Source organism: Leptinotarsa decemlineata, unplaced genomic scaffold (genome assembly GCF_025532065.1).
Source record: "Leptinotarsa decemlineata unplaced genomic scaffold, Ldec_3_MD MMD2_tig00026299_RagTag_RagTag, whole genome shotgun sequence".
NCBI lineage: Eukaryota > Metazoa > Arthropoda > Insecta > Coleoptera > Chrysomelidae > Leptinotarsa > Leptinotarsa decemlineata.
The window spans coordinates 4,197,513-4,224,184 of NW_027412676.1; the positions used below are offsets into that span (position 1 = coordinate 4,197,513).

At 34.5% G+C, this 26,672-nt stretch overlaps 2 protein-coding genes and 1 long non-coding RNA gene across 5 annotated transcripts in view; 1 reads left to right on the forward strand and 2 right to left on the reverse strand.

Moving 5' to 3' along the window:
- Nucleotides 1-77: 77 nt before the first annotated feature.
- Nucleotides 78-25,394, forward strand: LOC111512192 (A disintegrin and metalloproteinase with thrombospondin motifs adt-2). 2 transcript variants are annotated; one of them, XM_074180725.1, is made up of 11 exons: nucleotides 78-711; nucleotides 6,118-6,292; nucleotides 7,926-8,441; nucleotides 10,942-11,153; nucleotides 11,207-11,398; nucleotides 11,827-11,955; nucleotides 12,013-12,265; nucleotides 12,339-12,563; nucleotides 12,615-12,732; nucleotides 16,818-16,993; nucleotides 23,950-25,394. In XM_074180725.1, the coding sequence occupies exons 1-11, from the start codon at nucleotides 464-466 to the stop codon at nucleotides 24,217-24,219; spliced, it is 2,514 nt and encodes an 837-aa protein (XP_074036826.1). In that variant the 5' UTR covers nucleotides 78-463; the 3' UTR covers nucleotides 24,220-25,394. The 2 variants fall into 2 exon arrangements, with proteins under 2 accessions (XP_074036826.1, XP_074036827.1); XM_074180726.1 differs by lacking the exons at nucleotides 78-711; nucleotides 6,118-6,292 and adding an exon at nucleotides 7,276-7,409.
- Nucleotides 14,613-16,085, reverse strand: LOC141484970 (uncharacterized). Its single transcript, XR_012466910.1, has 2 exons — nucleotides 14,920-16,085; nucleotides 14,613-14,860 (listed from the first exon to the last, which is right to left on the reverse strand). It is a non-coding gene; the product is annotated as an uncharacterized lncRNA (long non-coding RNA).
- Nucleotides 24,358-26,672, reverse strand: part of LOC111512193 (oxysterol-binding protein-related protein 9) — a 187,080-nt gene continuing 184,765 nt past the window's right edge. For both annotated transcript variants that reach the window (XM_074180728.1, XM_074180727.1), the window contains one exon: nucleotides 24,358-26,192. In XM_074180728.1, the coding sequence (XP_074036829.1) occupies nucleotides 26,109-26,192 (84 nt within the window). In that variant the 3' untranslated portion in view covers nucleotides 24,358-26,108. The remainder of the gene's footprint in view (nucleotides 26,193-26,672) is intronic.

Consider the following 26,672-nt stretch of genomic DNA (forward strand, 5'->3'; position numbering starts at 1 on the left):
TATTAACTTTTCCAGGTCAAGTTCACATTCTCTGACATTGTAAAAATTAACAAAGAGAATATTGAGAACATGAACAATACTGGTCAGAATTGTCACTGGTGAAAAGTGAACCACTTAATCATCTCGGCTGGCCTGAAAACTTTTACTTACACATTCTTTATTTGCACAATTGTATAGACGCGAAACGTGAATCATCTTTATTGAAACAAAGTCCATTATTCAAACTGATTACCACTATGGAGTCCGCGGAGACCAATGTTTGTATTTGTTATTCTTGTATAATTAAGACTTTTCCACCTGGAGGGGTCATCACACTGAGTACACATTTCAAAAGATTATTTGAAGCCGAATTATTCAAAATTTTGCACTAAGTACCAGCATGATGTGTGAGTAACAGTAAAGTTACCACTTATATATAAGAATTTACATCGACGGCCTGCAGTTATTGTTTTGATTTTGCAAAATGTTTTGTCTGTGTATTCTCTTACTGATCCTCAAAAGTTCGTGCTACGGTGGTGTCATTTCTATAGAAGCTCTCCACGATGTGATGAATGAAGCTGAGCTAGCTTATTATTTTCGAACAGCTGATAAAGATATGATACCTGATTACGAAGTGGTGGATCTACCTATGGTACTACCAGTCAGAGATATTAGTGATTCAAGCGAAGGCAATGTTGAAGAGATAGATTACAGTTTTTTGGCGTTCCAAAGGTGAGTTACTATTCCTGAGGTATTGTAGCCTGAAACACGTCAAACATAAATTATTAAACAATTTCAAGTATTTGTTAAAATTTTATGGAAAATGCGTACTACAAAATATTTTTAACAAATTGGTTGAAAGTAATGAATGTGATATTTAATAAATATTTGCAGTCAACCAATGGCTGTCAAATATACTTAAAGTGGACCAAAAATTAAATATAGCGCTGAATGCGTTTTATTGTGTTAGGTTAAGTCCATGTATGGAAAGATGCTCTTTTTATTTTGAATTTGTATAAGGCATATTACAAAAAGGAAAAAATTTTTGTTTTGTCAAGAACAGTACTCAACACTGGGAAAACTCTATATTAACTTTTCCAGGTCAAGTTCACATTTTCTGACATTGTTAGGTCTGAAGTGAGTGGATCTATTCGACCCTCCACCGCAACCCGAAGGGGGTTTATTGTGGCTCACACCTATTCACACTCGGCCAAATAAACCAAGCTTCTTAACGCAGACCAGTGAGTGGTCTTTCAGGTCAGATGGTAAGAGTACGGATCTGCCGAACTCTAAGAACCTGATTCGGTCCCCAGCGGGGCAGGCACAAAGTATATGCTCTGCCGGTTTATCATTTTCTAAACACAGGCGACACAAACTGTCTTCTGACAGTCCAAGTCTCTGCATATGATGATTCAAATGACAGTGACCTGTAAGAAGGTCTGTTAGACATCGTAGTTCATCCCTACTGTAGTCCAACATCTGTTTGGCATCAAGCTTCGAAGGGTGAATAAACGCCTTGGAGTGAGCCAATCCTGGTAGATTATGCCAGAAATCCATAAATCTTCTTGCCATCCAGGTGTTCAAAGTTTGTTTGGCAAAAAGCCTAAAGCGATGCCAATGACAGGTTCTGGTCCGCTGCCTGCAGCACCTTCCTTTGCAAGGAAGTCAGCAGCTTCGTTGCCTTCCAGACCAGTATGGCCAGGAATCCTGACCAGAGACAATCTGTTAAGTCTTCCCATCGAGGAGAGTCGTTTTTGGCAATTTGCAACCAATTTAGACGTTGCTCGGTAGGAGCCAAGAGCTACCAACGCCGCTTGACTGTCCGAGAATATTTTTATTGACTTCTATGTGAGTTTGGATTTATCCAATCTCTCACCATACAATTCAATAGCGTAAATTTCCGCTTGAAATACAGTCGCATAAGTTCCTAGGCGGGTAGATATCCTTGTCCTGGGTCTGCGACTGAAAATACCTGCACGAGAACCAGAAGGTGTTGATCCATCTGTGAACCGACAACTATCTGCTCTTAACATTTCCTTCTCCCGGAGAATCCAGTCTTCTCTACTTGGGCATAGTACTTTATAAGGAAGTTCGTAGTTGACAGTTGGAGGCATAAAGTCAGAGGTCATTTCCAGAATGCTGTGACTTCCAGTGTCAACCAACAGTCTGTTGCACTTTGCATTAAATTGATTTGTGCAAATGGCAATGTGCACAAGTCTGAATGCAGTCCATCTAGTTTTTCTCTCCAGAAAACTGTGGAGAGGAGGTAGATCTAGAAGGGTATCCATGGCCGCTGACGGTGTGATACTGATGGCACCACTGATAGCTAGACAAGCCTGTCTCTGTAAGCCAGAGAGCTTTGCATGGTCCGTTTTCTGTAAAGCTTTCAGCCACATAAATCCAGTTTTGTTTGGGAGCTAAACACTAAGTTTTACCACAAATCCTTCGACATGTCCATAGAGACCGTCTGGCTTTGTCTAAAACTTTTTCCGAGTGAGCGTTCCAGGTGAGTTTTTTATCAAAGATAATGCCAAAATATTTCACCAAATGGAATGACCTTACTAATGAGGGAAAGTGGCGTTTGATCGTCCAATTTTGTCCTCTTGGTGAAGGGGATTAACACAGTTTTGCTGGGGTCGACAGGGCTTTAGAGGATATTACAAGTTACCTTTCACGATGTGAACCTTGCCAGGATGACAAGGTCATCTGCATAAGCTTGAAGATCAACTTTTCTTCTGTCGAGGGCATCAAGCAGATTATCCATCAGGAGCGACCACAGAAGGGGAGATAGTACCCCACCTAGAGGGCAGCCCCTGGTGACCCTGAACCTAATGTCCTCGCCTTGAAGAGTCGTAGTTGAAGTTCTGTTTACTAGCATGGCATAGATCCAGCCAGGTATGGTCGATTATATACCCTTCCTAGCCAGAGACAATCCCATAGATTTAGGTAGTGAATTGTTAAATGCTCCTTCAATATCAAGAAATACAGCAACCGCAATCTCCTTGTCAAGGGGTTGGGAGATTTTCTCAACAAGGTTATTTAATGCTAAATCTGTCAATTTGATAAGCATACTGGTGGTTATTCAGGGGAGATGCATATAATGCTACCCTCCTGATGTGTGCGTCCAGTATTCAGGAAGGATATAAGGCTGATTGGTCGTACTGATTTAGGGGTGGGACTCTCCGACCCACTTTAGGTATATATACCACCCTTGCTGCCAACCAACTGGGTGGTATATAGTTCCACGCCAGACTAGCTCTATACAATTTTGTGAGAATAGGTAAAATTATTTTCAGTCCGTTTTGAAGAAGAGCTGAAAATATACCATCCTCTCAAGGAGACTTGAAGTGCTGAAAAGATTTGATAGTCCATTCAACTGCGACGTCCCAATCGTTTTTTTTTTGAGGGTTTAGCACCCTCGAAGATGGGAGGTCTGTTTTTATCAAGAGTCGGATTTCCAGGAAAGTGGTTTTTTATCAAAAGCTCTGTACTAGAAGTCGTGAATGTTGCATCGGGTCATTTAAGCGACCAATTTCAGCAGTCGGCTCTCTAGAGAGAATCTTGTGAATTCTTGTGCTGCGAGGTAAATCAGAGATACTCTCACAGAACTTCCTCCAAGACTCCCGTTTTGCCATTCTGATTTCCTTGTTGTATATCGTTAGAGTAGTTTTATGAAGCTCCCAGTTACCTGACTCTTTAGCTCGATTGATTAATCGTCGAACTTCTTTTCTTTTCTAGGCTTTTGTTCTATGGTCTGAACAAGAAGGTTCAGTAGATACAGACCAATGGTGTATCTTGTTGTTCAGCGAATGTGAACTGATGGTTAAGTCTAATACCTCTTGCCTATTACTCCGAGCCCTCATTAATTACAGACAGCCCTTCCCCTAGTATATATTCAAAGAGTAACTCACCTCTACGATTTATATTCGTGCTGCCCCACGCTGTAGTGTGAATTGGCATCAATTCCCATAATGATTTGTAGTTTGTTCCTTTTGCTATAGTCGATAAGTCGTCCAACAGCTAGATTAGGTACAGTATCCGAATCTCCCGGAAAGTAGGTAGAGCAGGCGATAATATTCGTCTTACCCTTCTTGTCCTAGATGGAATCATGTAAGCAAAAAGTAATTAATACCTTTCCTGATGACCAGACATGCTCTGGGTTTCACCCCAGGGCACGCTATTACCTCACCAGGAATATTGCTCAGTCCGGTTACTCGGCTTGTATTTCCTGTCCATGGATATTGCAGGAAAGCAAGGTCGATTAATTCATCTTTGAAGTTTTTTCCAAGGACGTATGAAGCGGCCTTGGCATGTTGTAAGTTTGCATGCAAACACTTGAAGTTAACAAGTGTTGCCGAAAACTTCGAACCCCTCGACCCTAGGAGGAACGAAATTGCGGGTCCTTAAGGACACCTCCACCCTCCTCTCTCAGGATCGAGGGATGTGTAGGCTCAGATGAGGTGAGAACACCTGCCGTCTTTGAGTTGCCTGCTGGTATTTTGGTCCCTTTGACGAGACGTTTTTCGTCTTCGCTTTCAGAGAGCCACGTCCGGCCTTTTTCCCTGGTTTTCTCGACGAGACGTTTTCTGGCTTCGTCCCCTGAGAAACACCTGTTTTCCCGGCATTGGGACGGGTGTGAGCCGCTGATTTACCGCTATGATGGGGTGGAGGTTTGGTTAAACTCCTCCCCGTAGGTGGATTTTCACTCGGCCCCGCATTATTTATTCTAACGGGTACACTAAAGTGACACGATTGAGTAGTTTCTTGTGGGAGAGTCCCCGAGAGCGGAATAAGATCTGCCCAAAACCAAAATGTGATGTGAAACCCATCCTCGCCAGCACGGCCATGGACCCATCGTCTACAGCGAAGGTCCATGTTTGACCAGGTCCTGAATTTTCCTTGTAGAGGATAGTCCACTCCACACAGATGTGTTGCTTCGGAAGTTGGTCCCCTATGACGCATTTCAGGGAAGCGCAGGGTATTAACTACAACCGCAAGCCTCATAGACCACCTGTAACCATCCAGGCCGAAAGACGCAGCTCTGGAATTGTACTTGTGACCCATTATCCGGAATAACCTCCACAGCCGACAAACTAGCCCCCTGAAAAGATTTCAGCTGATTGGCCGTTAATGAGTTAGTCGGATAATCAAGGTGCAAGATTCCTACCTTGATACCCGCGACAACTTTCCCATATGAGGGTTTTTGCACGTCAGGTGCACCTGACGATGCCTTAGATTCAGCGGTGCAGGGCTTTTTCGCCTCTAGTTTCGGTGAATTATCGCTCGAGCGCAAACGTTTGTTAACCTGCTCATGTCTCTCCTCTTGAGACAGATTCTGCGCAGGCCGCTCAAAAATTTGGTGCAAGGCGTTTTAATACTTTTTTTCTGTAGCCTTTTTCACCTGTAGCCAAGTGAAAGGGAAGATTGGAATCGTATTACTTAACATTCCTACAGACCGCAAAATCAAGAAATCCATCCAGTATAAAATGATTTTTCTATCGTCTCTACTGTTATCATTATATATTTATTAATTTTAGTTTTTTGTCAAGAATGCAACACTGACTCTGCTTTTAAATATTCGTCTCAAACTACCATTGATATGAACAAGAGAATGGGAATCTGGGTTACAGTAAAAGTAACCCTGATTACAGTACTACTCGTGTGCTGAATAACAATTACAATATTACAATTTATAGACACGAATACAGGAAGTCGGGTGACGTACTATTTTATGGGGAATGGGGATTACATTAAGAAAAAAACTCCTAGTCTTCATTATCTGAATATTTCTAGGTTGTTTCTTTGTTCAGTAGCAGGTTGTTTGAATTCACCTTTCATCAACTAATTTGACTTATCTAGGTTTTTGATCCACTTTTATTACATTCATCAAAACTCCATAGGTACCTTTGGGAAGCGACTTTCTATCATATACATATCGTTACATAAATGAAGTTTTACTATAGTGTCTTTGAACTAAAAAATAGACTACTAGTGAGTTAGTACAGAATCCAGTACTATGGACAATAGTGTTGATATTTCTAGTAGACTTCTCAAAGTTCAACAATGTTTATCCTTTTTCAATATACTGAAAATGTTCAGTAAACATTATTTACATATCTTGAATAACCTTTCTTTAAGGCCAATAGATCTAAAACTGCGAAGAAATCCAGACATAACGGCTTCGAATTTCAAAACCTACCTTCATGATGTAAATGGAGTGACAGTATTAAAGGACAATCCAAAAAGTTGTCATTACCTACATAAGGATGACAGAATAGTTGCATCAATCAGTATTTGTTCTCCAAAAAATGTGGTAAGGATATATAATATTTTAATAATTCAAAAATGGTATTTTAAAATGTAGTTATCAGCAGTCCCTACTAAAATATTACTCCTATTTTGACGGTTGACCTTTTTAACGTGAAAAGTTTTTAGGGAGCCCTTTGTAATATACTTTTAATAGTTTAGGGAGCCCATATTGATTTCAATTCAAGAGCCACCGGTAAACAGCTGTTTCAGCCTATTGGGCATCGTCAGTACCGGGCAAGCGGTCCTCGATTGAAGATAGCTTGATAAAAATAGCTGCGTAAACGCAAGCGAACCATAAGTGGAACCACCTATTGGTGTGACATCCAAGTCAACTTGCCAAGTTTTTATGTCAGTGTTGGTGGTTTGACCAATCAACCGACAACTGCGGTAGCAGAAATTTGGGAAGCTAACCTGAATTGCCATCGGAAATAAGTACTTTTTGATCATTCCCATATTGATTTCAATTTAAGAGCCACCGGTAAACAGCTGTTTCAGCCTATTGGGCATCGTCAGTACCGGGCAAGCGGTCTCCGATTGAAGACAAAATGAGGAAAAACCAAGAAAGTACTTGATAAAAATAGCTGCGTAAACGCAAGCGAAATATAAAAAACTTGGCAAGTCGACTTGGGTGTCACACCAATAGGTGGTTCCACTTATGTTTCGCTTGCGTTTTTATCAAGTACTTTCTTGGTTTTTTCTCATTTTGTCTTCAATCGAGGACAGCCTGCCCGGTACTGACGATGCCCAATAGACTGAAACAGCTGTCTACCGTTGGCTCTTAAATTGAAATCAATATGGAAATAATAAAAAAGTACTTATCTATTCAGTTTTTGATTTTCATTGAATAATTTTCCAGCAGCTTGACTGCATTAACCTTTATAGAAGACCGCCTGCCCGGTACTGACGGGCAGGCAGGTATATATATATATATATATATATATATATATATATATATATATATATATATATATATATATATATATATATATGGTGGTTAAGAGAAAAAAAGGGGATGAGTCATAGTTAGACTTAATAATAAGATGTAATGCAGATAAGAAAAACCGTGAAGGAAGAAAGGATAAAGAAGGTCTACGAAATAGAGTTGATTTATACAATTCAAGGTAGCTTCTTAGGAAAAAAACTTTTTTTTTCACAGCATCTCCCATCATAGTTTTGTAATGTAGTAACTATTTTTTGTATCGATATAGGTACCATGTATCGGATGTACCATGAATTATTATTATTTCAAATGCCTATTTTTTATTTCATTGTTTAGAAGATTTAATCAGACAGTGGCTTATTGAATTTTGATTAACTGTATATTTAATTTTTTTTTTCAATATGAGTCGTACGTTCTCCCTCCCTCGTACCGCGCCTAACCATAGTATTGGATAACAAATGCTTTATTTTTGGGCTATGGTGCCATGGTTTCAAATAGTTGCCTTGCAAAGAAGGCTGCAGGGAAAGATACTCGTAGGAGAAGGTATCTCGTTAGGTGGTCAATGTTGGCCTTTGACATTCGTAGATTCAGGCTTCTGCTGATCCATAAATGTTATTGTCTTTACTTACTTGATAATTTCTGTGTTACGATTTATTACTATTGTTTTTTTTGTACTTGAATAAATATTTGATTTCAGCAAGGCTTGATATTCTTAGAAAACACTACCTTAGAATTGCAACCTTTAACGGAACGCCTACTTGCGATGTTAAAACTTGAGGCACCTCTGGTTGAAACATTTTTTGGAGAAGGTGAAGTAAAAATCCCCCATATTGTCAAGAGAGCCCATTTCTTGACAGATTTCCTGAATAATGAAGCATTTCCGATAGCTGGGAGCATTTGGGGGGAAAACGAAGATAGCAGGCCAAATTATAACAACGTTATTGACGCCAATTACAATTTTTTGAGGTATTATGGAAATACCATGCCAGACGATATACACAATTTCAGAAGGTACCATAACACAAGAGATAGTAGTAACAATTTTGGAGGATATTATGGAAACAATTATCCAGAAGCTGCAGCATACAACACTCCTAGTTTGACGGTTGAATTAGCATTATTCTTCGATGAAGCTGCATACAGGATATTTGCCCCACATTTCGGTAATGACGACAAAAAACTCCAAGATATGCTTCTAGCTTATATGAATGGGGTGAGAATTTTTCTAATTGAATACTTATGATGCATTGTTTGGAACCTTTGGTGTAGTAATGAATATTACTGGAGTTTTTTCCCAACACCAAATCGTTATTTTTAACACCTTTTAACACGTTAAAAATAACGATTTGGTGTTGGGAAAAAACTCCAGTAATATTAATTGAATACTTAATACAGATTTTGAAGTATTGAATTATATTGATGAAAAAAAATCTTTACAGTTTTGATTTCTGAACATCATTTCAATGTAAGATTTTTTAATCGGTTTTTAAAAGAAGCTAATGTTAAAGTATCCAGTATCAAGAAATACAATACTTGATAGACCCCATTTGTCTAACACTTGTACTGAAAATATTTCAAGAAATTTTGAAATAAAAGTACTAAATATGTTTGATTTTGAATTATTGGTACTGGATACTGAAAATGTTTTCTCTGTTTAGGTACAATAACTATAGTTTTCGAACGATTATCTCATAGTCACCAACTTATTGGTAACTGGTAACGAAGTTGATCTTCATCGAAGATTTGGTGTCTAATTCAATTTGATGGTATACAATTAAAAGTACTGATCTCATGCTCATGTTTTTGACATGGAATATATTTTTTCTTTCAGACTGCCATTGGTAAATAACTGTATCTCAATAAATTTCAGCTCACACAAAATTTCAATTCTAAAATTCAAAAATAACTTGACAAAATAAAAACATATTCAAAAAAAATGAACCAAATAAAAATTACCGATAATTTTGAAAATCTACTGTTCAAGTTGAAAATGATGTTTTTAAACTTAGAAGTTGATTTGGTGAAGGATCGAGAAAATCGCGGTTTGCTTTGGTTCCTCTGATCCTGTCTCAAAACGAGTTCTGTCATTTCTTTTGTGAGATATTCCTTCTACAACTCCCAAAACTTTTAAATTTGATTTACAGTTTATTACAATGCATGTAATTCTTGAGGTGTATTTATTGAAGGCTGTGAGGAAACAATTTGGAAAGGTTTTTTTTTATAAATATAACAACAGAGTACAGTTCAACACAGTTAAGACACTATAAATATAAAATATGTTGTTATTTTCCCTAATCAGCAAAAATGGTGGTCTCGGGATTCACAAACCTTCAACACGACAATAACAAAAACTAGAAAACCATTGCAAGCTCATAGTAGTAACGTATCAGACATATGCCTCGAGGCTCAGGAATGAAGTATAGCCCGGCAACCCACGTATATGAACATGTAATTAATTGAAGACTTTTACAGCCTGCGTAAAAGGATTGTATAATCCTTTGTTGGTTCTTATCATGCTCAGGTTCAAGTCATTTCTACCCCTTGTATAATTCTCATAAAACTGGTTATTGACTAGTAGATCTTGTTGCTTTTGAGTCTCATTTTTTATTTTATATATGTTCTTGCATTGCTCAAGTTAAAATAGATCTTTAATTGGGTGTAGTTCAGTCTGTGAGAATAGATTATTTGTATTGGTTCGAAATGGAATTTGAAATAAAATTTTCATTGATTTATTTTGTAGCGTTTGAAATTTTTGAAATTAGTAATGCCACAATTACCCCATATGATTGACAGATACCTAAGATTCGCCAATATATATGCATTGTAAACCAAGTGTCTATTACTGAAACTTAACTAACTGAAACACCTATATAGAGCTCTTAACATTGGTACAATTTTATCATTAATATGTTCAATGTGACCTGACTAGTTTACCTTATCATCTATTACGCGTCCCAAATACTTGGTTTTTGCAACATTCATTAAGGGTAAGATATTTATTCTTAATTCAATATTTCCACAAATTCTATTTTTTTGTTTAAATAGCATTTAAACGGTTTTTTCAGAGTTCATCTTAAGTTTATTATGCGGAAGCCAATTTGAGTATTCAGAGAGATCTTCATTACCTGTGTTCTCCAGTAAATGTAAATCATATCCACTGTACAAAAGGACCGTGTCATCGGCGAACGTGAAATACCTTCCCGTAAGCCCGGCATGGCTCAGTGACAGTACCATCAGTATATACAACAGGGGTCCCAAAACGGATCCCTGTGGTCAATTATTTTTTATATGCTCACTCATGCTCTCGCCAACAACGACAAATTACGATCTTTCCTTTAAAAATGTTTCAATGAGAGAATGAGTTTTGCCCTTTATACCATTGCAACATAGTTTGTTCAGAAGAACAGCATGGTCAACAACGTTAAATGAACACTGCAATAACCATTCTTTTTTTATCCAATTTCGATGTAATATTGTGAATGAAATCTATTGTGGCGCTTAGAGTGCTGCTACCCTTGATAAAACCATACTGATAATCATCAAATTCCCCATAACAATTAACAAAGTCCATTATTCTTGCCTTTATTATAGTTTCAATGATTTTTGAGAATGTTTAGCGGTATTGTTAAAAAGCATTATTATTTGAATGCAAGACAAATAAAAATACAGAATATTTCTTAAAACAGGTTTTTATTTTTATTATCTATTATTAGGTCCAAGCCTTGTACCATCATCCTAGTTTAGGCAATACGTTGGAGTTAGTTTTGGTAAGACTGGATATAATGAAAAGGCAACCCACTGACATGCCTCATTACAATGGAGAAAGAGGAAAATTACTAGATAGTTTTTGTGAATACCAAGAAAAATTGAACCCACCAGATGACTCCAATCCAGAACACTGGGATATGGGACTCTATGTATCAGGGTAAACTATCTCATGCAATACATTAAAGGAATTTAATTTGTTGTTATTCATAGTTTGGATTTTTTTGCCTATGAAAAGGGTCGGAGAAGTGGTGTGACAATGGGGTTAGCTACAGTTGGAGGAGTTTGTCTGGATAGATATGCTTGCGTTATTGCCGAATTTGGGACTACGAACGTTTTCGGAAAACCATATCCGAGTGCCGGATTCACAAGCGTTTATATTCTTGCCCACGAAATTGGTCACAAGTATGTATTTATTTGGTATAATATTTATATTTCTTGATATAACAATGAGTTGCCATTTCGATAATTGATGAATCGGACTATTCAGTTTGTATGATAACACATTAATAAAAATTGTTATTACATGTATTAAAATGTTTCTTAGTCAGGGAATGCCTATGAAACTAGATGAAGTGTCATAGAAAAGGTTTGAATACTCAAACGACTGAAAACGATTCTTAATTTACGAGATCTACTATATAAATATGTAAAAATGTGTGAACCAATATATTCGTATGTCCAGTCATCAAAACTATATAAAATTGGTGTGTTTCTGGAGTAGCAAGAAAACAGGGGTACATTTTATATGATCATGTCCAGAAGATTTCTTTGTTCTTGTACATATTTCTTTTTTTAGCCTATACAAATTTTGAAAAAATGTTATTTTCCAGTCTTGGTATGCACCATGATAGTAGCGGCAACAGCTGCCCCAAAGAAGGGTATATTATGTCTCCATCAAGAGGAACAAATGGAGAAACTCAGTGGTCAACATGTAGCGCCAAAATTATGTCAAACTTAGGGTAAGTCTACAAATCTAGGCGATATAATTCAGTGATATTGTTCAATGTTTGTTTCAGATGGGCAAAATGTTTACATGATTCTGCAAAATCTCCAAAATTAACTGATCATTCAAAGTTTTTGGACACTCCTGGTCAAATATACACTGCCAAAAAACAATGTGAAATATTATTGAGAGACAGAGATGCTATTATTTTGCCAAATCAAGAATTATCTACTATTTGCTATAATCTACAATGTAAGACACCACACAGGAGTGGATACTATTTTGCTGGCCCAGCTTTAGAGGGTACACAATGTGGAGTTGGGAAGGTTGGTTGGCAGTTATTTACATAGAATATTGAATTTTCAACTATTCAAAACATAAAAAAGGTTAATTTTTCAGTATTGCTACGGTGGAAATTGTTTAAGAAAAGATCTGCCAAAACCTGTAAAGACAGTGCCTGGGGGTTGGGGGCCCTGGAAAGATGGAGCTTGTAATTCAGGTTGTTTAGAGAAATCGATGGGGCATACTACAAAGCGTAGATTTTGTAACAATCCCACACCAATCAATACCGATCAGGGATGTACTGGAAATAGTATTGAATTTGGACTTTGTACTGACGATAAGGTGAGGATATTCAGAGAATCTAGAAACCACATTAATTTCAGTTGTTTATAGATTTGCAAATCCAAATTGTCAGTAGTTGAATATGCCAGCAAAAAATGCTCACAGTTTTCAAAAGTGTTACCAGAGTTAGACAGTAGTGGTTCTGGGCTCCAAGCACCCCATGAAGAAGGTAAAAATAATAATTACGATCAATAACTACATATATCTTTTGATGTTCAGTTGTATTTGAACACCCTTCAGTACCTCTATTGAATATAAGAAAACTCAAGGATTGTCTAATATTCAGCATTATTCTTCATTGCTAGCATTTTTGAATAGATGATATGAGTGTGATTCCCATTAATAAATATATGAGTTGCGGAAATAACTGAAAGTACAAACCAACAATAAAATGAGAGTAATAAAGTCAGACAATAAGAAGCAAATTGAAAACAAAAGACATACCAGGAGAACAAAAAAATATGAAGTAATGAGAAAGTTGAGCCAAACGAATTTCTTAGTAAAATTTGTCTAGGCCAATTAAAGTGTAGGTAAGAGTTTTATTGAGAAACAAGAAGTTGTGAAGAAATAACAAAATCGTGAGTTCAATAACATTGAAAATAAATTCTGACGGTGAATCAATATTTATTGTACACAAAATGAGGAAATCAAACCTTTAACAACATATAATACACTTACATTACTGCATTTCATATGATAAGAAAACCAAGAGAGACACCAGAAATCTATTCATCATTTGGGAATGTTGGCTTTCAATGCTTCGGATACAAATATTAAAGAATGTGGTTCTCTGCGACTGTTTGAAAGAAAGGTATAGAATAGAGTTACATATCGGACGAATGAAAAGTAATTTATGTAATTTCGAAAATATTCCACCAATTTTAATATTTTGTAATGTTTTAACAAATCTAAATTCACTGCTGTTATGGAAAAAAATTTGTTTTGTTTACATTATATGACCAATAATTGTGATATTTCATTATATTGTTTTATTAATGGTATACTGCATTAGCTGATTTTGTTCATATACAAATAAATTGTCAGACAAAAATACTGAGCTCAAAGACGAAGGAAAGTAAGTAGAATTTTTTATCGGTATTATAAAGGAAAACCTCCGAAATTTTCAAAAATGTTTTTATTGATAGGTTGGGTTAGGTCCAAAGTGAGTGGGTCTATTCGATCCTCCACCGCAACCCGCAAGGGTTTATTGTGGCTCACACCTATTCATACTCCCCCAAATAAACCCAGCTTCTTAACGAAGCCGATTAGTTTGTATGGTGAGTGGTCTTTCAGGTCAGATGGTAAGAGTGGGGCAGGCACAAATTATGTGCACTGCTGTTTCATCATTTTCCAAACAGAGGCATATGATGATTCAAATGACAGTGACCTGTAAGAAGGCCTGTTAGACATCGTAGTTTATTCCTACTGTAGTTAAACAACTGTTTGGTGTCAAACTTCGAAGGGTGAATAAACGCTGGAGTAAGCCAATCCTGGAAGATTCCGACAGAAACTATATAGTAATGGCATTACTGAAACGGCAATATTTTGATTTCTAACTGAATAAACATTCAATTGATGAACACTTGCAAAACTATGACTAGGGATAAATAATAATGATATTACAAAAATGCGAACACTTTTTGCTGTATAGACAAGAATCCAATAACATCAATAAACCATTAAACTTGTGTGATGCTATTTCAGTATCAATATGTCCAAAATATCAGTCATTATGATAGAAGTGACCGATACTTGATAAAAATCCATTGTAACGTATTCAAAAAAACACTTTATTGTGAAATTTCCACTTGACAGTTTTCAAAACCACGTCATGTTTCGCTATATGATAACATGTTCAGGCGTCACAATACTGTATTGTACACAATACTGAATATGTTAAACCAGTTATTAATTTTATTTCTGACCGGGATATTATAAGCTTATATCGTCATAGTTACGCTATCAATAAAGAGGGTCATAACTCCCTTGGGACATTATAGATTTTATAATTCCCTCTACCTTTCACAAGTAAAAATAAATAGAAATGAAAACTGAACCATATTTTATTTATTCACGTCATTACAAATAATAAATGTACAATTTTGAAATGTTCCCTGAAAATTACTTCCGCCACTGGAAACAATTTCAGACTTTTTTGGGTTATAACTCTTACTCTTCCGTTTCAAAAAAGCCTGTAGTTCATTGAACTTGGTGATATCTCGTTTCTCATGTATAGTCACCATCGATTTTAGCATTGACCATTTAGTCCATAAAGAATTCGGACTATACGTTTCTGACTGAAACGAATAAACACAATTACTACCAAATCTACCGAAAAACATAGAAAATTCCTTACCAGTTCTTGAAAATATGCCAGAAATACAGTTTCAGTGACATCTTTTGGCATAACATTTTTCCGTGTCAGCCAGTCCAGATATATCTTGTATTCTTTTTGGTATACGGCTTCACTTTTCGATGGAATTAATGATTCTCTTGCTTGTTCAGCTTTTTTCAAAATATCCTCCATTATATTTGGGGTAGAAAACACGTTTTCACCGCAAACACAGCTTGATAACAAAGTTCTGTTTATAAACAAGTAACATAGCAACAACCTAGCAACAAGAAAACTCTACTATAATCAACGGTACCTGATTCAAATATACCGGGAAGGTATATTGAAATCGGTCAGAAATAAAATTATCTATGTACCACGGGAATTAATGAGCCTTAATAACCTCAGGCAATTGCTGTCCCTCGGGCCAGAGGCCCTCGGGACGCAAACTTTGCCATCGGTAATTAAGGCCCTCCTAATTCCCTTGATACATAAATAACTATTAAATATAATCTAAATATCCATTATTCAACATACTGAACCATATTTTCTTGGTATTGTAAGTAAATTAAAATCGAGTAATGGGTATAACATGAATGAATAAATTAGACATTGTGCAAGATTTATAGCTAACACAATCATTTGGGAAATATGTGAATAATTGAAAGGAAAATTACATATTTTAGAATTAAGAGCTTTGTCAATTAACACAAAAACAATTAGTAATATATGTTGATCATTTTGATATAATTGAATAGGTACTATTAGTATACACTGTGTAAAAGCCAAATGGAATAAATTCATTATTTCTGTTACTGTACATATTTTAAAAAATCCCGAAACATCAAATGTAAACTATAATTTGACACTCTTCAACATAAAAATGTCACCCCTACCTTCAAACCCCTTCGAATGACAGAGCTACTTCCTGTTGTGTTCGGGTTTTATCTCTGTTACCAATCATTTGTAAAACTGTTATTTTATGCATTTCCGTTAATCTAACCATTTGTCAGACTTGCAGTTAACGAACTTCAAACTTAAATTGAAATATTGACAACTAATGTTGTAAAATACAAAACAAATTGACAATGCGTTTTAAACTAACGTCAACGGAAATTATTTACAGTTTTTTTAAGGATACCACCTAAAAAAACATTTCTATGGTTTTTGCTCACTTTCTTATTATCAATACATGACGTATTCCAAAAACACTTTATTGTGAGATTTTCACTAAATTGTTTTACAAAAAAGCAACACGTGTTTCGCCATACAATGGCTTCATCTGGCGTGTCTTTCAAGAGTTGAAAGACACGCCAGATGAAGCCATTGTATGGCGAAACACGTGTTGCGTTTTTGTAAAACAATTTAGTGAAAATCTCACAATAAAGTGTCTTTCAAGAGTTGAAAGACACGCCAGATGAAGCCATTGTATGGCGAAACACGTGTTGCGTTTTTGTAAAACAATTTAGTGAAAATCTCACAATAAAGTGTTTTTGGGATACGTTAGTTATGGATTTTCATCAAGTATCGGCCGATTCCATCATATATCAATACATGAAATGAGTTTTGAGTGTATTTTATCGAATTTCGGTAACTACATGATTTTAATATACATTATCTTAATTGTTTCAATAAACTTGAAAGCACTAACATTTTTGAAGAGAATGAAGAGACCTTTCAAACGATATATCAAAAGCCTATACTTCCCATTTAAAAAATTGGAGTTTGTACCTATCATTCGACGGGGGTTGAAGGTAGGGGTAGCATTTTTCCGTTGAAGTATGTCAAATCATAATTTAAATTTGACGTGTTTCGGGATTTTGTTAAAATATGTACCGTAACCGAAATAATGAATTTAACCCATTTGGCTTTTACGCACTGTACACAAGAAATTATGAATCATTCAAAAATATAAATTTCAGGACGTGTATGGATGGGATGTGCCATTTTCTGCAGGAGGGCTGATTCAGGAACATTCTATACACCAAGAATCGAACTCAATGATGTTGGAATATCCCCTTACTTTCCTGATGGAACTTGGTGCCACAAAGAAAATAATATTAATTTTTATTGTGTGCAGCACCATTGCCTACCAGAGGTAAGTGTTAATGAGTACATATATACATTCTGAATAGTGCTATAGGAAATTATGGAAAGTTGAAATTTTAATCAAGAACAATGATAGTTGATGTCACTGTGATGGTTTCTTTTCCAAAAATTTTATAGTTATATTTCTCGAAAATCATCTGGGTTTAAAAAATAAACAAATCTTAATTGATAGAGGTTCTGCTTTAATAAAAGGCAAACTGAAAAGTTCACCTTATGAAATTACTATGTAATATAAACCATTGAGGAGTGTTCAATTAGTCAATAACTCGCATATTCATACATTTTCCCTATAAGTTAAATTATCAATGGAAAAAAATGAAATTAATTTTTTCAGCTTGCTTTAGATGGTTAGCTTTTCTGAAATGATCCCTAAACCTAAAAAAAAATAACTTCTGAAAACAAATTTTGACACCAAAAGAATTCTGTTAACCATTAAAGCAAACTAAGTATACAAATTTCATTTTTTCCATTGATTATTCAATTATTTTCTGAAAATCCATATTAACACTAACTGAAAGATTTTCACAATAAGGGTTTAAAAAACCGCTTCAAATTTCATTTTTTCCATTGATTATTCAATTATTTTATGAAAATCCATATTAACACTAACTGAAAGATTTTCACAATGAGGGTTTAAGAAACCGCTTCAAGAGATTTGCTATACAATAGATTTCTCAAGCAGGAAATAACTCATGATTAAGTTCCAGCTTAGCAGAGCATATACTTTGTGACTGTCCCCCTGCAGATCGAATCAGGTTTTCAGAGTTTGGTGTAGAACCACACTTCTACTAAATGATCTGAAAGATCACTAATCGGCCTCGTCAAAAAGCTGGGTATATTCGGTCGAGTTTGAATAGGTGTGAGCCACAATAAACTCTTGCGGGTTGCGCCGGAGGGACGAATAGGCTCACTAACTTTTGACCTAACCTAACTTAGTTCTAGTACTAGAACTCAGTGAATTATAGATACTATTCGGTCTTTTTTAGTAGTTGAACCAATTATCTGATTGAAGGAGAGTATAAAATTGTTAGAAATAATGAGTTATCCAACATTCTTGTTTGAGAAAGCTATTGTATAGCGAAACACATGTCCCGATTTTTGTAAAACCCTCATAGTAAAAATCTTACAGTAAATTGTTAGTGGATTAAATGAGCAGAATTTGAAACCTGGCGTAAAATGCATCTATTGAAAATACTTTTCTCTCACCAAAACAAAAATGATGTCTCTAGATACGTCAAATTGTCATCATCAGTAGTCTTAATAATAATAATAATGCCCTGAGGTTGCGCTGGCTGGGTAGAAAAAATAAAGCCTCTATTTTCAACAGTTTCCCACCCAATCACACTCTTACTGGGTATGAGAAAGCTATTATTAAGCGAAGCACGTTTTGCATGGACTCTTCAGTGGTTTATGTTACAACTCCGCTTTCTGCTTCGATAAGTTTGTTGGGAGTTGAAATGAACACCAATATGTCTTGGCACAATCATGTCATTGGAATTGCAAAGGCTGCTTCTCAAAAGCTTGGAAGTGTTCCGAACCAGAAAACTATATACACCTCAGCAACTTTTGATACTTCATAAAGCTCAGATCAGACCTTCTTTGGAGTATTGTTCTCATGTATGGAGCTCTGCCCCCAAACATACCCTGAAGTTGCTGAATTCCATCCAAAAAAGAGCCATCCGTCTGATTGGAGATGCGAACATCACATGCAACCTTGATAGCCTGGAACATCGAAGAAAGGTTGGAGATTTGTTCTCTCTTCTATAGATACTTTCACGGAAGGTGTTCAAGTGACTGGGCACATTTGATTCCACCAAGAGTGGTACATATCAGAAATACATTACGGACTGTGGCTACTCATCGTTTTGAGTTTCAACTCAGTATACCTCGAACTTCACTGTTTAAGAACTTTTCATCTGGAGAACTACGTTTATGTGGAATAAACTTCCTGAGAACGTTTTTCCAAATGGATTCAATCTCCAGCGATTCAAATCCCATGTGAATCGCTACTTTCGCACAGGCAACGCTCGGAGAACGCCATAAGGATTTTCCTGTAGTGCTTCTGTTTTGTCCTTGAAAAAAAACAGTGAATTTTCAGGGTGAACTTTCCAGTTTGCCCTTCATTACACTTCAGAAGATTCTTTTCAGTTTATGGAAAGTTTAGAACCCAGACAAGCAGCAAGAAATTTCGACTTCCTCACAAATTGTCTCTCAAAATACGGCCAAACTTTTTACATCAATAGGATATGATTTTAGACTTTTAGAGATATAAATATGTCTATATAATAAGCGAGATTATCAATCAAAATATTATTGAATTTACTTTATTTTGTGGAATCAAATACAAGTTACATACATAAAACAAAACAAAGGAATATATAAAATCCACTAAAACCAACAAGAAATCTAAATCGGTAAAAATTCGACCAAGAAATTCCGTACGATCTGTACGATATTTTAGGCCGGATTGTATCGGGTTCCATGTGGCTTCAGTACGTGTTCAATCAAAGGATTTTTGATACAATTGGAAAAAAGTTTGTGAGGAAGTGCTTGTAGAATCATATGAGAAATTTTGAATTTGATTGTACAGCATTTAAGCACTGTTCGAAAACTCCCTTTTTATGCTTGAAAAGCTGTGATAACTGAAGTTATATAATAAGAAATAATAATGATAATCTAATAAAAATACTTCATGTACATAGAAAATTAGAGCACTTTCTGTAGAGGGTAAATGACATAAATGAGTTTAGTCATCTCCTAACTATCCTAACTTAGCGACACAGGCGTAGAGAAAGTGCTCTAGATTTGGTGTAAAGGTAAAGTGTTTCCGATATATCCGATTTATGCCAATAATATGATCAAATTTGAATGCTACACATATTTCATTCAGTCCTATATAGTTCAAATATTTGTGAAATTCGAATTTTTATAATTGACAATACAATAACTATCTGGCGAAGCTTTCATTATCCCGAACAGAACTATTTATTGTATCTTCAATAATGGCATAGCGTTCAATTTCTTTAAATGTATTAGGACAACTTTCTTTCAATCCTGCAATATATGAATTTCATAATGACTCTTTTGGACAATTGCAAGTAAAGCTCTCAAAATTGAAAAGTTTGATATCTTGTGAGAACAAAATTATTGAAACTTGTAAAACTTGGAGGCACTGTCATTTGCATTGAAACGAAACTATTTAGAAATTTGGTGTATTATTAAGTGTTTTTTTTTCTGAGACAGCATACTAGATAGTGGTACCTCTGAAACAGGACGGATAATAATTTTTTTTCCCACACACATTGTGCATCTTCCGCTAAACAATTTTGAACTTAGTTGAACTCAGGTGACATAGTTTCATTAGAAAGTAAAATAGTTGTGAAATGCTGATTTCAATGGATCTGAAGAGGATTGCCAACTATCTTTAAACATTCATTAATGATTTGTCTTTTTTTGTGATTTATATCACTCTCCAATAATTTTTTTTTCCTTAAATTCATTGTCAGTGTCATTTACTTCAATCAAAATATCTTATATTTGTTATTCAGATATACCGATTTTATCATTTGAGCCCTCGTTAGTAAATACCCTGGTTTTAGATAAGAATCATGGTAATTTATAGATTTAGAATGTGCCAAAGAAAATAGTAAATATCAGAAAAGGAGGCTTATTAACAGGAAAAAATGTAGCACTCAAACCTTGACTGTAACTTCCAAAAAGCTTTATTTTATAATATAATCAATCACTTGGCTCATATAATACACACATAGACATATGTTACCTGGCATTTTTCTCCTGAAATATGGCTTGTCTCATGGAATATCCCAACAAATAGTTCTAACAACCTATCTTTATTCAACAAGCAAGACCTGTAAAATATATTTTCAGAAGAAATATAAAAAATCCTAATCCACAGTGTACCCGGTAACAACAAAAAAATTCAATGACTTACCTGGCAAAATGAAGAATATGAAACATTTGTGCAGTAAGTTTCACTTCTGAGATTATTAAGACCTAGTAGTATGCTTGGAAATTCTTGAATTCTTCACTCAAAAAATAAAATATCATATTAATATTTTTTAACCATATTTGATTAAATGGAATATCTTGTACAGTTGGTGTTGGAATTGTTACAAACCATTCATGATAATATGTATGCTTATTCATTGAGTTTAATTCATGTTTATATCATATAATGAATTTTTGAATATTTCATCCACATTGCAGTGAATTAATTGGCCCTCCACCCAGAAAATTTAATTGATTTAGCAATAAACACACAAGTGCGTTCTAGTCTTAAGATATAATAATGAGTTTTGTGATTAATGAATATTGAATAAATTTGCCACTGCGTATTTTGAGGTTTATGTGAAGTTTCATTAGAAAAATAATGGTTTACAAATATAGTATGCGGCCTTATTGCTAATATTACAAAAGCACCACCATGTCTACAAAAAAGACTTATAAAAAAAGTGTCACATGAATGTAATAAACGAAAGACTTGGTTCAAAGCAGCATGATATGATTCCAAAAAGTTATCAGTAAAGACCAATATTTTTATTTTTGAATACCGTTTCAATGCAGGTAAAACTTCTAATAATTTTGTAACGAGTAGAAACAAATATTTTCTCACCGCTTGCATAACAAGTATTTTCGATATCCCTGTTCCAATTTAACCAACTCTCTTTTTTACCGTTTTTGAGATCCCCATGCATTAACTTGAATTTGATTAGCCCTGTATATATTCCTGTACTGTAACATATGCAAGTAGTACTAGGAATCGCACATTGAAAGATAAGACCTCGTCTTATCTTTCACCCAGTTCAGCAATGAATATAAGGTAGAAAATGATAACATAGCATACAACAAAACTACAATATTTCTCAGACTGGTGGATTGTCCAGAAATAGTCAATATATTGAATGATATGCAACCGAAATACTCATGCGGTGTGGATAACATACCACCAGCAATATTGAAAAAAATTTCAGATTACATATGTGAACCCTTGGCAAATATAATCAACGAAAGCCTATCAACTGGTACTTATCCAGATGATCTTAAAATAGCTAAAGTAGTTCCAGTCTACAAGAAAGGTTGCAAGAACAACATTAATAACTACCGACCAATATCATTACTTCCATCACCTGGTAAGATATTTGAACGTGTAATTTATAATAGGCTCATCTCATTTATAAACTCGAATAATATTCTGAACTCTCACCAATTTGGTTTCAGACAAGGAATGTCCACCGAACTGGCGATATTTAATGCGGTAAAAGAAATAACAGAGAATGCTGATAGCAAAAAAACCTCGGTCGGCTTGTACTATGACCTCTCAAAGGCCTTTGATATGGTAAACCACGAAAAACTCCTAAATAAGCTGGAAAAGTATGGTATAAGGGGTGTGGGTTATGAACTCATTGGATCATACCTATCAAATAGATCCCAAGTTGTTAGCATAATGAACGCAGAGAACCATTATATATCTAGTAGAATTATGATTAGGCAGGGTGTACCTCAGGGCTCTATCCTTGGACCAATACTCTTCCTTCTATATGTGAACGACTTACCCAAAGCCTTGAATCTTGGTAGTGTATACCAGTTCGCAGATGACACATCAGTCATTATCACTGGAACAAATGCAGTAGAACTCTCAACCAAAGCTTCAGCCATAGTATAGTCAAATGGTCAGAGGCAAATATGCTTAAATTAAATATTACCAAAACAGGACTAGTAATTTTTAACAAATCAATAAACTGCAAGGAATCTCTATATGTAAAACTCAAAAATATGTCTATTCCAATATCGGATAACACTAAATTCTTAGGTGTCACGATGGATGCAACCCTCAGTTGGCAAACCCATATAAATTTATTGAATAACAAATTAAGCTCTATTTGTGGTGTGATACGATACTTAAGGGATCAAGTCTCTGTTTGTAGCCTGAGAACATATTACTATGCACATGCGCAGTCAATGATTTCATATGGTATTATATTTTGGGGTTCTTCAGTATACTCACAAAAAATATTTATTACTCAAAAAAGAATCCTGAGATGTATCCTAAATCTAGATCAAAGAAGCTCTTGTGAAGAGTTCTTCTGTAAACTTGATATTTTGACAGTGCCCTCGTTGTACTTCTTGGGTCTTGTCTGTTTCGTAAAAAAATATCCATACCTGTTTCCCAGAAATAGTGGTCAATATTCGAATAATATGCATATTAACACCAGACAATGTAACGAACTAGCTATTCCCAGCCATAACTCAACATATTATGAGAAAGGAGCTTACTATCAGGCAAAAAAAGCATATAGTTCTCTACCGAAGGAACTTAAAAATATTACAGTCTTCAAGAAGTTTAGAAGTTCAGTCATAACTGCTGGCTAATTTGTAATTTGTTACGAAAATCATTAATAAAAATAGCTATGTAAATATTGTTTATCATGAATATTTTTGAAAAACTCTTTAATTTATATAATTTTCAACTGTAATTTGTCTATGATGATACATTAATATCTGTTAATTTTAAAATTGGTAATTCCAGGGTAAATGAGAATTAACTTCTCAAAAGTTTGACTTTTGCTGTGTCCACTTGTAGATCGTATTGCAATAAAATTATTATTATTATTATTAATCCTTAGCTCGCACAAGTTTCAACTTCTGAGGGTAGTAGTTCGTAAAGAGTGACAGCTGGTTAACAGTCCGATAACGGCCATGGCATCACAGAATTGACTTGCACATACTTGAAATTTGAACTTTTCCCTTTCCTTCAGGTTGATAGAGGTCTCAAAAATATTATGAGTGGATAAATGGTTATTGAAGATTTTTCAAATGTACATTATAACCTCTTTCTATATTTTAGGAATAAATGTTAATTGTTATTTGAATGAATGTTATTTGAATGGACTACAATCACTGTCAGTGAAATTATATTTTTTACAGAACTTCAAATTCACCAAATCTTCAGAATACCCAGAAGATTTGTCTTTCCTACAAAATGCCCGACCTTCGTTGATAATCCCGCAAGACATCAAGGATTACTTTTCAGTTGACAGAAATGGTAAACCTATAAAAACGACTTTGTCCGAAAAAGTTTCACATCCACCACAAGATGAAAAAGACTGGGAAACGAATGATTACGTCATGCTTCCTGCATTACTGAAAAAATTAAGATCAAATGATGATGATGAAGAGTATTTTAATTATGTGTGAGTTCCATTAAAATGAAATCTTAAATTTTCAATTTGTTTTTTAAGTTAAGATCCCTCTCCATATAATTCAAGATTATAACACCATAAAATACTGATGAATATCTGAAATGAAACTAATGAAATTATTCAAAGAAATTGATGTTTTTCATTGTTTAATTAAAGGATTCATCATTAAACTATGGAAGTAAATTACATTACAAATCTCGATTGTACTAAGTGTCACCAATCTTCAGGCAAGTCACATATAAAATATTTTACAGAAAAAATGCGGATTTATTAATTATAAGGAAACTGGTGCATATGGAAGGTTTCAATATTTCAATACATTACTTCACTTAGGGTGTCCTGAAAGGAATAGTTTTGTTCTGGAACTTTTATGAATTTCAGAAAACTAAACTTGAAAATCAATCAAAAGAATTTATCTATAACTTTGTTAAAATGAGTACTTTCAATTCGACTTTTCATTTTATACTTGACACAATATAATATGAAATAATTTTGGAATCTTAAGAAATTTGAGTGATTTGACAAAATAACTGGTGAGAGAAAATATTGAAAGTGGAAAAATTTCAATTTTGAACTGTAAATGCCTGTGAAACATCAAAACTTTGCACATACACCACTTATACAAAAGCTAAAATAATATTTATTATAATCATTAAAACTTAATCCACCATTAAAATACATTATGAACATAAATGCTATCCCGCACTGTATACCAAAAACTATTTACAACATCATTGGGGAAATTGCAGAGTCCCTTAGTTACAATAAAGTTTCCCAATGAAAGATTATACATCCTCGGACAACTGAAAAATAAACGCTTGAGCCAAATTATTAATATTACATCGGTATCATATGCTAACAAAGTGAGTATTTCAAGCTGAATATAATTCAAAACTTCATGAATGTACTGAAATATGTAGTTTTATATACTTTTATATGAGAAATATTGTGTTTGGAGAAATAATTTTTTCAATTGACAAATTTGATAAAAAGATTCAAATAGTGAGGAATTTTTTCATTTATTAATACTGATTCGTTATCTTAATTGGTATATTCACATTCAAAACATACTTTTGTAAATTAATAACTATATTTGTTTCGGTGTTTTGGTTTATTCTATAGTGCACGACACAAGTTAAAAGTGCCAGAGGTAATTCTTGAATTATGAATTATGAGATAGTGATAATGAAATTTTAAATCTATCACTAGATTATAGTAAGCATTATATTTTGACTATCTCACAAGCGTTATTACACCATTCACTCAATAGTTATGCAATACATTTACATAAATTGTGCTTATAATTCAAGTCTTGAAAAACACTTTATTTATAATATGTTGTTATCGAAAGATACTTTTTCCTTTACAATTTAATATGCAGCAAATAATTGAAAAAACATATTTTAACAATCCATGTTCATCTACTGGGAGGAAGTAAATAGAAATGTTTTAGCTTTTATTGAAACTACCAACTCATCTATTTTAGTCAAAATTCCATTTGCCCAATGAAAATAACCTGAAGTAATGATGAATCAAATGAAATTATCTTTTGACTGAAACCAAATATTAAACGATGGTTTGAAAAATGTTTTTGTTCAACAACTGTATCGTAAAAAAGAGAATAAAATAATTCCTCAAGAAGTATTTGCCCTGAATCAAAATAAAATATCTATTAATAATTACTACTTCTTCCCAAGTAAGAAATGCAGGTGTCGGTATGACTCGAATACTTTTCAGAAGCCCGATATCAGCATAATCCTGGAAAATACATCTCTCAAATTGATATATCACAGTTTACTAATAAATAACTCAGGCGAAACGATCTCCAGGAGAGTTGAGAAAAGCACAGTGTTATTCGTAACAAATACATGGTGACTCATAATTTCAGGTGTTTGATGCCGTGCTGTACAACCGTTGATGCAATGGCTTTTTGTAGAGATAGACATCTTCGTTCATTTTTGTGAAAAGCTATAAGAGAAAAAGTAGTTGTTTATCTAATAATAATAAATAATAATGAATTCATTATTTCCAAGAAACATTACATGTTTATAGTAGGGACAATGTAACATACATATTGAAAAATAAAGAGGATACTGAGAATAATACAACTAAGAAATATGTAAAACTACAAAATTGTCAATCGATTTCAAAATACATTCTAATATCAAATAATTTTCTAGGTATATACAGATTACTGGTCTTTTCTCTCTGATTCAAGTTATTTGATTTTATTTTGTAACCGTTGTAAACGTTTCAAATGAGAGGTTAGGTACTGAAGATTCGAATAAATATAAATTAAAACGACGAAAAAAATACCGACTCAAATCTGCGAGACTGTTGTCAGATGAAGACTATCAATTATCGATAGGTTTTATAATCTACATTTGGATTCTGATGTTGAAGTAGAGGAAATATCTCAAGTAAACTCTTGAATGAATGTATTAATTT

Excerpts from the sequence above, each read along its gene's own strand:
- LOC111512192 (XM_074180725.1), top strand. The coding sequence starts at position 464 with ATGTTTTGTCTGTGTATTCTCTTACTGATCCTCAAAAGTTCGTGCTAC. Across the intron at positions 12,266-12,338 it reads CACAATGTGGAGTTGGGAAG|TATTGCTACGGTGGAAATTG; the intron begins GTTGGTTGGCAG and ends TTAATTTTTCAG. Across the intron at positions 12,733-16,817 it reads CCAAGCACCCCATGAAGAAG|GACGTGTATGGATGGGATGT; the intron begins GTAAAAATAATA and ends TATAAATTTCAG.